This window comes from Neomonachus schauinslandi, chromosome 15 (genome assembly GCF_002201575.2).
Source record: "Neomonachus schauinslandi chromosome 15, ASM220157v2, whole genome shotgun sequence".
In the NCBI taxonomy this organism is placed as follows: domain Eukaryota; kingdom Metazoa; phylum Chordata; class Mammalia; order Carnivora; family Phocidae; genus Neomonachus; species Neomonachus schauinslandi.
The window spans coordinates 40,867,183-40,882,801 of NC_058417.1; the positions used below are offsets into that span (position 1 = coordinate 40,867,183).

A 15,619-nucleotide genomic window follows, 5' to 3' on the forward strand; every position below is an offset into this window, starting at 1 on the left:
AAGAAAGAAAGAAAGAAAGAAAGAAAGAAAGAAAGAAAGAAAGAAAGGGAAGGGCCAGTCCACAGAAGGGGAGAGAACATTTGCAAATCATACACCTGGTAAGAGACTTGTATCCAGAATATATAAATAACTCTTACAACTCAATAATAAACAGAGAAATAAACCAACTAAAAAATAGGCAAAGGATTTGAATTTTCTCCAAAGGAGATATACAAATGGTCAATAAGCACATAAAAAGATGCTCAATATCATTAGCCATCAGAAAAATGCAAACCAAAGCCATGATGAGATGCTACTTTACATCTACTGGGATGGCCATAATTTAAAATATGTATTGCAGAAGATGTGGAGAAACTGAAATCCTCATTCACTGCTGGTGGGAATATAAAACAATGCAGAAACTTTGGAAAACAGTTTGGCAGCTCCTCAAAATGTTAAATACAGAGTTACCATATGACTCTGGAAGTCTGCTCCTAAAGTTAATGAAAACCTAAGTCCACACAAAACTTGTACACAAATGTTCATGGCAGCACTATCCATTATAGCCAAAAAGCAGAACAATCCAAACGTCCATCAACTACTGAATGAATAGACTAAATGTGGTATATCCACACAATGGAATATTATTCAGCCATAAAAAAGAACAAAGTATTGATATGCTACAATATGAACTTTGAAAACATCATGTTCAGTGAAAGAAATCAGACACAAAAGTCATACATTATATGATTCCACTTATATGAAATATCCAGAATAGACAAATCTATAGAGACAAAAAGTAGATTTGTGGTTGCAAAACAGGAAATGGATGGGAAATGGGGAGTAGCTGCTAATGGGTACAGGGTTTTTTTGGGGGGTGATGAAAATGTTCTAAACTTGGGGCGCCTGGATGGCTCAGTCAGTTAGATGTCTGCCTTTGGCTCAGGTCATGATCCCAGAGTCCCAGGATCGAGCCCTGAGTCCGGCTGCTCGCTCAGTGGGGAGTCTGCTTCTCCCTCTGACCCTCCTCCCTTTCGTGCTCTCTCTCTCACTCTCTCTCAAATAAATAAAATCTTAAAAAAAAATTCTAAACTTAGATTGTAGTGATGGTTGCACAATTGTGAATATACTAAAAAACAACCCAAAAAAACAAAACAAAAAAAAACCCCCACAACCCTGAACTATACATTTAAAATGGGTGAATTTTATAGCATATAAATTGTATTTCAATAAAAATGTTAAAAAAAAAAAAGCTCAAGGCAGGGAGAAAATGTACTCATTTTCATATTCACAGTGTGTGCTGTGATAGCTGGCATAACCAAGTCACTCACTAGAAGTCTAAGGAATGAAGAAGGTTCCACCCTTCTGGAACAGGTGGGCTTTTAGAGCATCTCTGGGTGGAGAACAATTTTGGTGGTTATCTCAGACAGCGAATATGCCTAAGAAGACATGAAGGACACATGCAACATATTCTAATAAGTCTGCTTCCTTAAAAAAAAAAAAAAATACTATTCCTACTGACTGGTGGTGTCTATAAAGATCAATGTTCTCTTAGGAAAGAAGACAAAAGACTCTGAGAAAAGACAGGTAGAAAGGGAAAAAGGGAAGAGAGCAGTAGAGACAGCTGTGGAGACAATCATCATAAACAGGGATTCAGTCATACCACCAATCTTTACTACATGTCCAGTACTGTTCTAGATGCAGGGGATTCAGCGGAAAAGCAAAATAAAATCCCTGCCATCATAAAGAACAGAATATTCTGGCGAGGGAGGTGACTGGGGAAGGGAGCAGGGAGCGGACATTGGCAGTGAAAAGAACCACAAAAGAAAAGAGGGAGTTGAAAAGGCGGCGGGAATGGTGAGCCAGCAGACGCAGAGAGTACTTTGAACTGACCCAGTTCTCAAACACACAGTGCCCTCTCTTATTCTACACAACAACCCTGATGTATTGTCTTCATTTTACAATACAGAGGGCCCCAGGGATGGTCAAGGAGACTAGAGTCCTTCTTCACCTACACAGATGCTCCATGACCATGCTGTACTCAACAACAGTTCTATAGTGTAGGGGACAGGGGTGTCAAAAAGCTACCTGCATTGTATATAATCCCCTTTAAAGAGCCACAGACGAGGCTACCACTCCTTGAGAAGACGCAAATCCTACCTATACTATACCATAATGGCCCTAGGAGGCATCAGTGCATTACACTGGCAAATGGTATAATTACACATTTCATAGGAGGGATAGGGAGGGAATCTCCTGAACAGAGCACTGCAACATATAGTAGCTAAGCCACAGAGTGACAAGCTACATTACAGAGTGTTGTAGCCCGTACAATAATTACACAAATAATGCAGGGGAGCTAGGTAAGTAGAAATCAACCAAGACATAGATTCCAATCTTTCCTTATACTAGAAAAAGAACAGATGCCTCAAGGTTGTTAACTAAACTCAAAAGAGAAAATGAACTTGTACATGACTTGAAAAGACTAAGCTAAGGAACGTACCAACAGAACATTGGTATATCCTTCACGGCTGAGAAGAATTTGTTAAATTCTGTTTTAGAGCTCTGGGGAATCCATGTGATGCACCAATTAAATGAGAACACACATACATATAAGTTCTATATGAGGTTCTCAGTAAAAATGTGAGTCTTCTTTTTCTTAAGATTGTATTTTTTTTTTAAGATTTTATTTATTTATTTGTGAGAGAGAGAGAGAGAGCACGAGCAGGGGGAGCAGCAGGCAGAGGGAGAGGGAGAAGCAGGCTCCCCGCCGAGCAGGGAGCCCGATGTGGAACTCGATCCCAGGACCCTGGGATCATGACCTGAGCCGAAGGCAGACGCTTAACCAACTGAGCCACCCAGGCGTCCCTAAGATTGTATTTTTTAGTAATCTCCACACCCAATGTGGGGCTCAAACTTACAACCCCGAGACCAAGAGTCACGTGCTGGCCAGGCACCCCAAGTTTTCAGCCTCTTCAATTTCTAAAGCCCAGTGTTTAAGGAAAAACAATGTATTTTTTAAGCCAATGTAGTATGTTTTCTTAAGAGTGGTGTCAGATTTTTAAAGCTGATAAGAAACAGTAAAATCACAGTGACAAACTAATTTGGGGGGACTTTCAGAGTACTCATTTCTGGGCACGTCTATAATTAATAATGTTATGGAAACTCATTTAATTTTGAGCTGTTGGTCCAAATCTATCCCAGCAGGAAGCAATAAATTAATAGTTCTAAGTCTGGGTGAAATAAAGGCAGGATGACTTTTGGCTTCCTACAATTACACTGGGTGCGCCCTGGATTCCTGCCAACAGATCATGAACCAATGCAGTCCCTAGTTAAAGGAAATAAAGACCCTGAGAGCTCCATAGCTTAGCACCTCAGCGTCCATTTGTGTTGCTGGTCCCACCACACCTTGTCAGTTTTGATAACAGGGCTCTGTCTTCTCGATCATACCTCTTATTTGTACTTAGTCCCAATGATTAAGAATCTATCTTCAGCTCTTCATCTGGAAGATAGTGCCTAGGTTCCTTGCCCAGTATCCCAGTTCTGCGGTCAAAGTTCTTGTCTCTTAGGGACAGGAATCTTTACCCTAGCCCTCAGCCTCCTATAGTTGGATCCCTGTCACATCTCTTCCCTTAAAACCACCACCCTACACTTGTGTTCATTTTTGCTCCTGGACTCCTGAGAGACTATGTTCAATCTATTTGCTAGATTATCCTTGTCTTGCCTATTTCTACATCTCTGATGTACCAACCCAATCTGCTAAATTCCAGAATTCCCTGATATCATGATCTAATGTATCTGGCCATCAAACCTCCCTGACACTGACTCACCACTTACCTGGATTGCGGAGATCACAACCACAGTCAAAGTCAGACACTTAATAACTGACTGAGCCACCCAGGCGCCCCCCCAACACAACTCCTATACATGTATGCAGTTAGTTTCTTTTCCCTGGACAGTCTACTTTCTTCTCTTCATACCTTTGCTCATATTATTTACTTTGCCTGTAATTTCCTTCTTCCACAAGCTCTCAAAGCAATGAATGTTCACAATGCAATCCCTTCTTTACTCGCTATAATATTATGTATTCATTACTCAAGGTGACAGGAAAGCATACAGTACATTTCAGAAAGATTCTCATGAAGAAACAGTGAAAGTCCCAGCATTTAAAAGGTTAATTTTCGTCTATCTATAACTTTTTAAATACTGGGACTTTTATTTATTTTTTAAGAGAGAGAGCAGAGCCAGAGAGAGAGAGAGAGAGAGCATGAGTGGGGGAAGGGGCAGAGGAAGAGGGAGAAGCAGGCTCCCTACTGAGCAGGGAGCAGGACACAGGGCTTGATCCGAGGACCCCAGGATCATGATCTGAGCTGAAGGCAGACACTTAACCGACTGAGCCACCCAGGTGTCCCAATACTTGGACTTTTAAATTTTGTTTTACAAAAGTATCTATCTCAAAGAAACCAGTTCTATACCACAATAGTTTGAGAAGCTTCCCTCCAGGGGCCACAAAACTAAAAATTCTTAAAGCAGAGTGATAAAGCTGTGCTGCCTTGGCACCTGACAGGGAGAAGGGCCTCAGGAATCAGAAGGAAACTTGTGGGAGCAGATCTAGGACCGTGAGGTGGCATGGGAAAGGGGTGAGAGGCAGTGGGAATGGGCTCTGGATCCTTGTTGGGACAGATGAATGGGAAGAATAAGGTAGAATTCAGAGGAAGTAAGGGTCCAGCTAGCTGGTAGACCTGCGTTCAGATATCCCTCAGGAGGGAACAGGTTTCCTTCAGCTTCAACCAGGCTCATTATCCTTATCACAGAAGTCTTCATGTTTCTTAGGTTATGGAAACATTCTAAGAATCTGATGAAAATTATGGGCTTTCTTTCCCAGGAAACTGCACATGCCTATAGCTTTTAATACAATTAAATTTAAAACTGAATATAATTCTAGGACATTCATGAAAACCATTCACAGATCCCAATTTAAGAACTCCTGAATTAAAAATTCCTAAAAAAAAAAAAAAAAGTTCCTAAGGGAGCGCCTGGCTGGTTCAGTCAGTACAGCATGCGACTCTTGATCTCAGGGTTGTAAGTTTGAGCCCCACATTGGGTGTAGAGATGGAGGAAAGAGAAAGGTAGGGGTTGGGGGTAGAAGGGAAACATGCTCTGCATCATATAACCTTTTGTGCTAGTTAAACTCATTACCATAGACATGGTTTTCATTTCCGATTAAAAATATCTAAAAACAAATTAGTTGGCATTCAGGGCCAGTCTCAGTCACAGCTTTACATCAGGGAGGAGAGAACCCCCTTGTTCCACCAAATCACCTACCAAATGTTTTCCCAAATTCTTTCACCAAGAAACATTTTCAAAAGACAAGATCCTTAAAAATGTAAATATAACTTGAATCATTGGTATGAATGAATTTCAGCCTAAATATAAACCGGTATCAGATCTTTTCCTATCTTCACAAGGATTATGAAGCACACAAACATTGAACCTTAGAAGGGAGAAAGCAGAGTGATGAACAGAAATAACAGAAAGGAGAAACTGGGAAATTGCTTACTGCACAATTGCTTGTAACCTGCTTTCACCCAGGGACACAAAAACAAACAGCTATTTGGAATGATTTCATATCCCACTAGATAAATATGCCAACATTTTCCCAGGAACTATGGTTACAACCAACTTCCAAAGGTTTTTTAAGTACTCCGAGGCAGAATGAAACAGAGTTAGATTTTTCTTTTTCACTTAACTCGAGTAGCTAAAGCTTCTATAAAGTTAGGTTATTTCCAATGTTGTGAAGAATAAGCACAAAAGCTAAACGATGGAGCCACATGAAACATTCAAACTTACTTGCAAAATATGTGATCACACTTTGTGGAAACAGGCTCTTTGATCAACTCCAGACTAGAAGGATAGAAAAAAAAAAAAAGAAAAGAAAGAAAGAAGGCTCAATAATTCATTTCAATATAAATAAATTCTTGGTAAAGAAGTACAACTTTAAGCTGCTGTAACTGAGTCAAGGTAAGGCTTTAAGTTCATTTAATAAGTATTTATTAAATGTCTGTTGTGCTAGGAGCCAAAAATACAACAGAGAATTATGATCCTTACCTTCCTGAGCTTTCAGCTATCAAAACAGAATATATTACTCTTTTCAATACTGTTATCTTTAGCGTTTAAAAGATTGGCTGACATTACTCCATTATTTATTAGTTTTCACTGATACATTTTTCAAGCTAAATTTGGGAGGAACATCCTGTATCTTAACTAAACGTTAAGCTCCATGAAGACAACAAACTTCTTGTATTTCTTTTGGATCCCCTCACAGCACTTTCTTTTTGCATGTGACTGCCTTTTTATTTTTTATTTTATTTTTTTAAGATTTTATTTATTTATTTGACAGAGAGAGACACAGCAAGAGAGGGAACACAAGCAGGGGGAGTGGGAGAAGCAGGCTTCCCATGGAGCAGGGAGCCCGATGCGGGGCTTGATCCCAGGATCCTGGGATCACGACCTGAGCCGAAGGCAGACGCTTAATGACTGAGCCACCCAGGCACCCCACCCCTTAAATTTCCTAATATGGAAATTTTCAAGCATTTACACAAATAAAATAGTAAAATGAACTCCATGTACCACCACTCAGTTACAGTTATCAACTCAAAGCCAGTCTTACTACATCCATACGAACACCAACCCAAAGCCCAGATTATTTTAAAATAAATCCCAGGAGGCATTCATTTCATCTATAAATATTTCTGATATTTTTAGAAGACAAAGATCTTTTTAGGGTGACCATGAAACTATTATTACTCTCAAAAAATAATTTTCTTTAGGGGCGCCTGGGTGGCACAGGTTAAATGTCTGATTCTTGGTTTCAGCTCAGGCCCTGATCTCAGGGTCATGAGATCGGGCCCCGCGTCAAACTCTGTGCTCAGCGTGGAGTCTGCTTAAAACTCTTTCTCCTCTGTCCCTCCCTGCCACGTTCTCTCTCTCTCAAATAACTAAATGAATCTTTAAAAAACAGTAATTCCTTTATATCATCTAATATATAATATTCTAATTTCCCTGTCTCTTAAAATTTAATAATTCAATCTATTTAGGGGCACCTGGGTGGCTCAGTCGTTGAGCGACTGGCTTCGGCTCAGGTCATGATCCGGGCATCCTGGGATCGAGCCCAGCATCCGGCTCCCTGCTCCGCGGGAAGCCTGCTTCTCCCTCCCCCGCTTCCCCTGCTGTGTTCCTTCTCTCACTGTGTCTCTCTCTGTCAAATAAATAAATAAAATTTTAAAAAATAATAATAAAATCTATTTAGATCAGGATTCAAACAAGATCCAAGCATTGCATTTGGTTGATATGTCTCAGGTGTCTTTTAATCTATAGATTTCGCCTCCCTTTCCCCCCTTGTCATTTATTTTATTTTATTTTATTTATTTATTTTTAAAGATTTTATTTACTTATTTGACAGAGAGAGCAAGAGAGGGAACACAAGCAGGGGGAGTGGGAGAGGGAGAAGCAGGCTTCTGCTGAGCAGGGAGCCCGATGCGGGGCTCCATCCCAGGACCCCGGGATCATGACCTGAGCCGAAGGCAGACGCTTAACGACTGAGCCACCCAGGCACCCCTGTCATTTATTTTAAAAAGTAGGTCATTTGATCCGTACCACTTTTTTTAAAAGATTTTATTTATTTATTTGAGAGAGAGAGAGCACAAGCAGGGGGAGGGGCAGAGGGAAAGGGAGAAGCAGACTCCCCACTGAGCAGGGACCCCGATGCAGGGTTCGATCCCAAGACCCCAGGATCATGACCTGAGCTGAAGGCAGATGCTTAACCGACTGAGCCACCCAGGTGCCCCCAATCTGTACCATTTCCCACATTCTGGATTTTACTGACTGTAACCCTATAATTGGTTTAACATGTTCCTCTAGCCTCTAGTTCCTATAAACTAGACCTACAGGCTCGATCAAATTCAGATTCAATTTTTTGGTAAGAACACTTTACTAGTGGTACTGTGTGCTAGGACTTTTATTACGTCACTTCAGGAGGTACATGATGCTTGGCTTGTGATTACTTTGTAAAAAACAACGCAATAAATACCAAAGAAAATTTAGAAAATAAAAAAATAAAATAGAAAACTATTAAAATTTTGAGAAAAGAAAATTCGTCACCCAAATTCCCATCCCTACCGGTCCATTCACAAAATCTTAGTATCTTCCTGAGATTATTTCATTTACTAATAGAACAAGGAGTTATTGGGCAGCTCCTATACACAAGTACTGCTCCTGGAGATGGAGGTACAGCAGCAGACAAAACAAAGCCTGTCCTCACAGAACTTTCATTCTAGTTGCAGCAAAATAGTTAACTGAGAATTAAACAAGAACATATGGGAATAAGGGCTAAAAATAAAAATAAAGCCCGGTAACAGGGATGGAGAGTGCTCTGTGTGTGTGTGGGGGGGGGGTTGTATACGGAAAGGCCTCACTGAGGGGACACTGGCAAACAGTTGCATAATGTGAGGAAATAGGCTGTGCAACAATCCCAACAGAGGGAGCAGAGAAGGCAGACTGAGCAAGCCCCTGCTGGTGTTTCTGAGGGTCAGTGAGCAGACCATGGGGGAAGCACTAGTAGAAGAGGTCAGACAGGCAGCTGGGAGCCTGAGCAGGTAGGAACCTATAGGCGATTTTAAGTCTTTATCTTTTATTCTGAAAGAGAGCTTCAGCAACGGATTTTTGGTACAGTTCAGCCAGGACATCAAACAGGCCACCTGTGCATGGCAGGAATGTGGGTCTTTTCTTTACGTGTTTCACTTTTTAAAAAGGATCCCAAGAGGGGAGCCTGGGTGGCTCAGTCGTTAAGCGTTTGTCTTCGGCTCGGGTCATGGTCCCAGGGTCCTGGGATCGAGCCCCGCATTGAGCCCCGCATCGGGCTCCCTGCTCCGCAGGAAGCCTGCTTCTCCCTCTCCCGCTCCCCCTGCTTGTGTTCCCTCTCTCGCTATGTCTCTCTCTGTCAAATAAATAAATAAATAAATAAATATAATCTTAAAAAAAAAAAGGATCCCAAGAAAACCTGGGGGACAATAGCCTCGTTGTGGAAGGTTTGGTAACACAACTCTTATGATCACAGGGCTTCTGACGCAGCACAGGTAACAGAGAGGAAAATACCACAGGAAGTCAGAAGGCCAGGTTTCTACTACCAGTACTTTTTTATTAGCAGAGTGACCTCAGGCCAAGCCCTCAACCTGAATCCCGGGTTCCTTCTCTGTCACCCACTCTACCACTCTCTTCAGGTTATTGTCAGAATAAAATGAAATGTTACTTAAGAAAATGTTCACAACCTGAGATGACTTGTACAAATGAGAGAATTATTACCCGGCTAGACCTAATGTGATTTTAAAAAGAAAAATCACCGAAAAAGAGAACTCTGATTTGCTACTAAATCACAATTCCTCAGATAAGCTACATATCAAAGAAATCTCAGCAAAGGCAAAATTGGATTTAGCTATGATACCAGATGGCTTTCATTCTCACCACTGACTCAACTCTGAAATAATTATGTTTCAGTATGGTAATTATAAGCCGAGCTATACAAACATATGTAAACACAAACTTTAAACGGATGAAAACTTCAATATGTAAAAAGGTAAGGACTGTTGAAAAAAAGCTTGAAGAGGGAATGGGAAAAGGGGCGACTGGGTGGCTCAGTTGCTTAAGCATCTGCCTTCGGCTCAGGTCATGATCCCAGGGTCCTGGGGTTAAGTGGGATTAAGTCCCGCATCGCATTGGGCTCCCTGCTCATCGGGAAGCCTGCTTCTCCCTCTGCCTGCTGCTCCCCACCCCACCCTACCCCTGTTCTCTCACTCAAATAAATAAATAAAATCTTAAAAAAAAAAAAAAAAAAAGAGGGAATGGGAATGAAAAAAGTTAGACAGTCCTCTTCTAGGTCCTGATGAAAGTAAATGTTTGCTGTGAAAGTGATTCAAATATTTTTTTTTTTAAGATTTTATTTATTTATTTGAGAGAGAGAGAATGAGAGACAGAGAGCAGGAGAGGGAGGAGGGTCAGAGGGAGAAGCAGACTCCCCGCCGAGCAGGGAGCCCGATGCGGGACTCGATCCCGGGACTCCAGGATCATGACCTGAGCCGAAGGCAGTTGCTTAACCAACTGAGCCACCCAGGCGCCCGATTCAAATATTTTAAATACTTTTTGGGTCAGGCAGTATTTTAGACTTACTGTGTATTTGCATTTTGGGCTTCCAACATGGGTATAAGTGATTGGAAAGAGAAGCTGGGTTAGGTTTGAAAAACCACCACCACCTACCAGGATACACATTTTAGCAAACTCTTCTGAAAGTCAAAAATTTTATAGAGTCATGTGCAAAAAGTTAGAAAGAACTACCGATTATCAGAAATAAACATCAATGGTAATTTAAATAGAGGCAACAGAAGGTATTTTAGCTCAAGAGACCTCAAAGAAGCTGGAAGCCTACCCTCTAGCTACCGTAACACTGTTTCCAGTCATAATCAGGAATCATTTATTAAGACACGAGTGCAGGGCGCCTGGGTGGCTCAGTTGGTTGGGCGACTGCCTTCGGCTCAGGTCATGATCCTGGAGTCCCAGGATCGAGTCCCGCATCGGGCTCCTTGCTCAGCAGAGAGTCTGCTTCTCCCTCTGACCCTCCCTACTCTCATGCTCTCTCTATCTCATTCTCTCTCAAATAAATAAATAAAATCTTTAAAAAAAAAAAAAAAGACACGATTGCAGGGGCGCCTGGGTGGCTCAGTTGGTTAAGCGACTGCCTTCGGCTCAGATCATGATCCTGGAGTCCCGGGATCAAGTCCCGCATCGGGCTCCCTGCTTGGCAGGGAGTCTGCTTCTCCCTCTGACCCTCCTCCCTCTCATGCTCTCTGTCTCTCATTCTGTCTCAAATAAATAAAAAATAATAAAAAAAAAATCTTTAAAAAAAAAAACACAATTGCAAATTATCTGGGCACTGTTTTTTTGTTTAAATTATTTATTTATTTATTTATTTGAGAGAGAGAGAGAGTTCGGGAGCACGAGTGGGGGGGGGAGGGGCAGAGGGAGAAACAGACTCCCCGCTGAGCAGGGACAAGGTCATTCCCATGACCCTGGGATCATGACCAGAGCAGATGTCAGATACTCAACTGACTGAGCCACCCAGGCAACCCAAGGGGACTGTTAAACAAATAAACAAAAAGTAGAGTAGGTATGATCCCACCCTAGAACTTTCCATTTGAATGAGTTTAAGGTTTAATAACAAAGAGAATGAAAAGTTGTAGTTTAAAAACTTATGTCTAGGGGCGCCTGGGTGGCTCAGATGGTTGAGTGTCTGCCTTCGGCTCAGTGCATGATCCCAGGGTCCTGGGATCAAGCCCCACATCAGGCTCCCTGCTTGGGGGGGAGCCTGCTTCTCCCTCACCCTCCTACTCTTCCCCCAGCTTGTGCTCTCTTGCTCTCTCTGTCAAATAAATAAATAAAATCTTAAAAAAAAAAAAAAAAAGACTTTCTTTTAAAAAAAATAAATAAAAACCTAAGTCTATTGCTAATAGAAAATAGATTAAAAAAAATTAGGGAGCTGGAAAACATACAATAGCTAACTGAAAATGAAAATTTAGCATTAACTTTCATTCTTGCATCTGCACTTTTTACATATCTGTGTTTTTTAATTGATGGCTTAATTTGCCAGAATGAGAAAGAACATTACATTTTTATGACTGAGTCTTGTGGAAATGTAAAATAAATGGACCCCGATGCCACACTATTGAGGACTTTTTTTTTTTTTTAAGATTTTATTTATTTGACAGAGAGAGACACAGTGAGCGAGGAAACGCAAGCAGGGGAAGTGGGAGAGGGAGAAGCAGGCTCCCCGTGGAGCAGGGAGCCGGACGTGGGGTTCGATCCCAGGACTCTGGGACCATGACCTGAGCCGAAGGCAGACACTCAACGACTGAGCCACCCAGGCGCCCCACTATTGAGGACTTTCTGATCACTCTTTGTAATTATCACGAGTAAGTTTTATGCTGTTTCAAAAGCAATTTTTTTTTCCAGTTGTCATTTCCTGCTTCTTTGGCTCTGATGATTCATAAAGTAGGCTATAAATCTCATTTAGCTCTTGTTTTTATTTAGCTGAAATGTTGAGGGGCAAGGGAGAGGAAGGCTACTTATAAATCTTGTATCTCTCTGGAAACACAACTTGCATTTTCTTTAATCTTATTTACTTGACTCCAAATATGAAAAACAACTTTGAAGCACAAAGAGAAATTTACTTGAATTTACTCTCCTTTAGTGAAGGTAAGGGGCAATAGGCGCAGCTTTCTAATTTACTTTTTGAATATTACCCACCACTAACCATCACCATATTAAAAACCATTAAACTACCGAAGAACCAAATTAGCTTATTATTTAATACCTTCAACAAATGTTTAGTGAGTGGCTACTATGTCCCAGGTACACTGCTCTAAATTACTAAGGATACGGAAGTAAACAAAACAAATAAAAACCCCTGCCTTCATGGAGTTTAAATCCTGTAAGGGTAAAGAAAAAGAATAAACAAATTATACAGAATGTTAGATAATAATAAGACCTATGAGGGGAAAAAAAAACAGGAAAGGGAAATAAAGAGTGTGTTGGGGGTAATGGTGTTATCATTTTAAATAGGGTTGTCTGGAAATGCCTCTTTGAAAAGACGGTATTTTAATCAAGATCTGTAAGCCATGCAATTATCAGGGGTAGAACATTCCAGGCAGAGGGAACAACAAGCATAAAAGCTCAGAGGCAGGAGAATATGTTGTATGTCTGAAGAAGAATTAAGAGGCCAGAATGACCAAGGGTGCCTGGGTGGCTCAGTCAGGTAAGCATCCAACTCTTTTTTTTTTTTTTTAAGATTTTATTTGTTTGAGAGAGAGAGAGAGCATGAGAAGGGGGGGGGGGGGAGAAGCAGAGGGAGAGAGAGAAGCAGATTCCCCACTGAGCAAGACACCCGATGTGGGACTTGATCCCAGGACCCTGGCATCATGACCTGAGCTGAAGGCAGCCACTTAACCAACTGAGCCACCCAGGCGCCCAGCATCGCAACCCTTGATCTCAGCTTTTTTTTTCTTTTTTAAAGATTTTATTTATTTGACAGAGAGAGACACAGCAAGAGAGGGAACACAAGCAGGGGGAGTGGGAGAAGCAGGCTTCCCGCGGAGTAGGGAGCCCGATGCGGGGCTCGATCCCAGGACCCTGGGACCATGACCTGAGCCAAAAGGCAGATGCTTAACGACTGAGCCACCCAGGCACCCCTCAGCTCAGGTCTTGATCTCAGGGTTGTGAGTTAAAGCCCGGTACTGGGCTCCATGCTGGGTGTGGAGCCTACTTAAAAACAATCGAAAAACAAAAAAACCCAAGAGGCCAGATTGACCAGAGTAAAAGGAATAAGATGGAAGAGGATAGGCAACAATTCTTCTAAGGTTCCTTTCTGGCTTTTCACCAAGACATTCTGAGGTATAGTTTTTAATTATTTTGTAGATTTAGCAAATGCCATAGATATCACCTAGTGACTGCTTGAGGTTCATAACCTTTGTTGTGCCATAGACTCCCTTTGGCAGCTGGTGAAGCCCATAAACACCCTTCTCAGAGTAATGCTTTGAAGTGCATAAAATAAAAAATATAAAATTATACAAGAAACTAACTATAAAGGGGCGCCTGGGTGGCTCAGTCATTAAGCATCTGCCTTCGGCTCAGGTCATGATCCCAGGGTCCTGGGATCGAGCCCCACATAGGGCTCCCTGCTCAGTGGGAAGCCTGCTTCTCCCTCTCCTCCATTTGTGTTCCCTCTCTCGCTGTGTCTCTCTCTGTCAAATAAATGAATAAAATCTTAAAAAAAAAAAAAGAAACTAATTATATTGAAATAAAGTTCTAGCCATAGGCCTCCAAAGGTCAAGGAGGGTCAGCAAATTAAGAGCTCCTGAATGAGGGCGCCTCAGTTGGTTAAGCGACTGCCTTCGGCTCAGGTCATGATCCTGGAGTCCCGGGATCGAGTCCTGCATCGGGCTCCTTGCTCAGCGAGGAGTCTGCTTCTCCCTCTGGCCCTCTCCCCCTCATGCTCTCTCTCTCTCAAATAAATAAATAAAATCTTTAAAAAAAAAAAAAAAAAAAGAGCTCCTGAATGAGAACTTCCTGGGGTGATAAAACTGTTATACATCTTGACTGGTTTACACAGATATATATATATATACATAATCGGGCTCCCCGCTCAGTAGAGAGCCTGTTTCTCCCTCTCCCTCTGTCTCCCGGCTTGTGCTCTCACTCTCTCTCTCTGTCAAATAAATAAATAAAATCTTAAAAAACAACAACAAAAAGCTTGACTATGCTAGCCCCCTCTTTATAGATGAAGAAAAACAAAGGCTCACTCAAAAAGTCAGAGACTTGCCAAAGGTTTTGATGATTTGCAGTATTCCTTTTTTAAAAGATTTTATTTTTAAGTGATCTCTACACCCAATACAGAGCTCAAACTCACAACCCTGAGATCAAGAGTCACATGCTCTGCCAACTGAGCCAGCCAGGTGCCCCAGGATTCTTATTTATTTTTTTAAAGATTTTATTTATTTGAGAGAGAGAGAGAGAGAGAGAACACCAGTTGAGGGAGGGGCAGAGGGAGAGGGGAAAGCAGACTCCCCAGTGAGCAGGAAGCCTAGCTTGGGGCTTGATCCCAGGACCCCAGGATCATGACCTGAGTGGGAGGCAGATGCTAAACCAACTGAGCCACCCAGGCGCCCCCCGCCCCCCCCCAGCCAATACTCTTATTTAAATATACAGGGCTAGTTCAACCAAAGACCTAACCACACACATGCACAAATTATTTGTGATTTTATTTTGCCACTATTAACTCTACCCATTCCAAGTGATTGAGCTGTTTTTAGAGCTTGGATGAAAAGGTCAATTACTCCAAACCAGATCTCTGCGGCAAAGTAGAATCAATCAAGACAGTCTGTGAGCTAGGAAAGAGAGGGGGGCTAAATATGTTAAGGGAGTAAAAAAGAAAGGGGAGAGGCAGAATAGAGAAAAAGGAGTAATTTCCTATATTCCCAAAACTCTAGAGTTAAGAAAAGCAGCAACTTTATTATTTTTTTTTTTAAAGATTTTATTTATTTATTTGACAGAGAGAGACACAGCAAGAGAGGTAACACAAGCAGGGGGAGTGGGAGAGGGAGAAGCAGGCTTCCCGTGGCGCAAGAAGGCCGATGCAGGGCTCGATCCCAGAACCCTGGGATCATGACCTGAGCCCAAGGCAAATGCTTAACGACTGAGCCACCCAGGCGCCCCAAGCAGCAACTTTAACAGTCTAATCTTAATAGTTATTATAACTTTTTCTTCTTAATATATGCTAGGTCAATTCTACTTATTTGCATAGGATATAATCAAGTAAAGAAGAATCTCAAATTAATAAACTCTTCTGTCAACTTACCAGATTGGACACTCTAAGATTTTCTGCATAGCATTAAGGACATTTTGTACTTCTTCAACAGGATCCGCAGGTAAATCCATTTCTTCCTGTTCCAATGAATTTTAAGGCATGAGCTTAAATATATATGTGTATATTTGTATGCATACACAAACGTTACTTTGAAAGGTTTATAAGAACAACAGC

The 15,619-nt window shown here is 41.6% G+C and overlaps 1 protein-coding gene across 3 annotated transcripts in view; it reads right to left on the minus strand.

Moving 5' to 3' along the window:
* BRCA1 (BRCA1 DNA repair associated) overlaps positions 1-15,516 on the minus strand; it is a 61,592-nt gene extending 46,076 nt beyond the window's left edge. For all 3 annotated transcript variants that reach the window (XM_021681658.1, XM_021681657.1, XM_021681659.1), the window contains exons 1-2: positions 15,437-15,516; positions 5,830-5,883 (exon numbers count right to left, since the gene is read on the minus strand). In XM_021681658.1, coding sequence (XP_021537333.1) covers positions 5,830-5,883; positions 15,437-15,516 — 134 coding nt within the window. The remainder of the gene's footprint in view (positions 1-5,829; positions 5,884-15,436) is intronic.
* Positions 15,517-15,619: the final 103 nt, after the last annotated feature.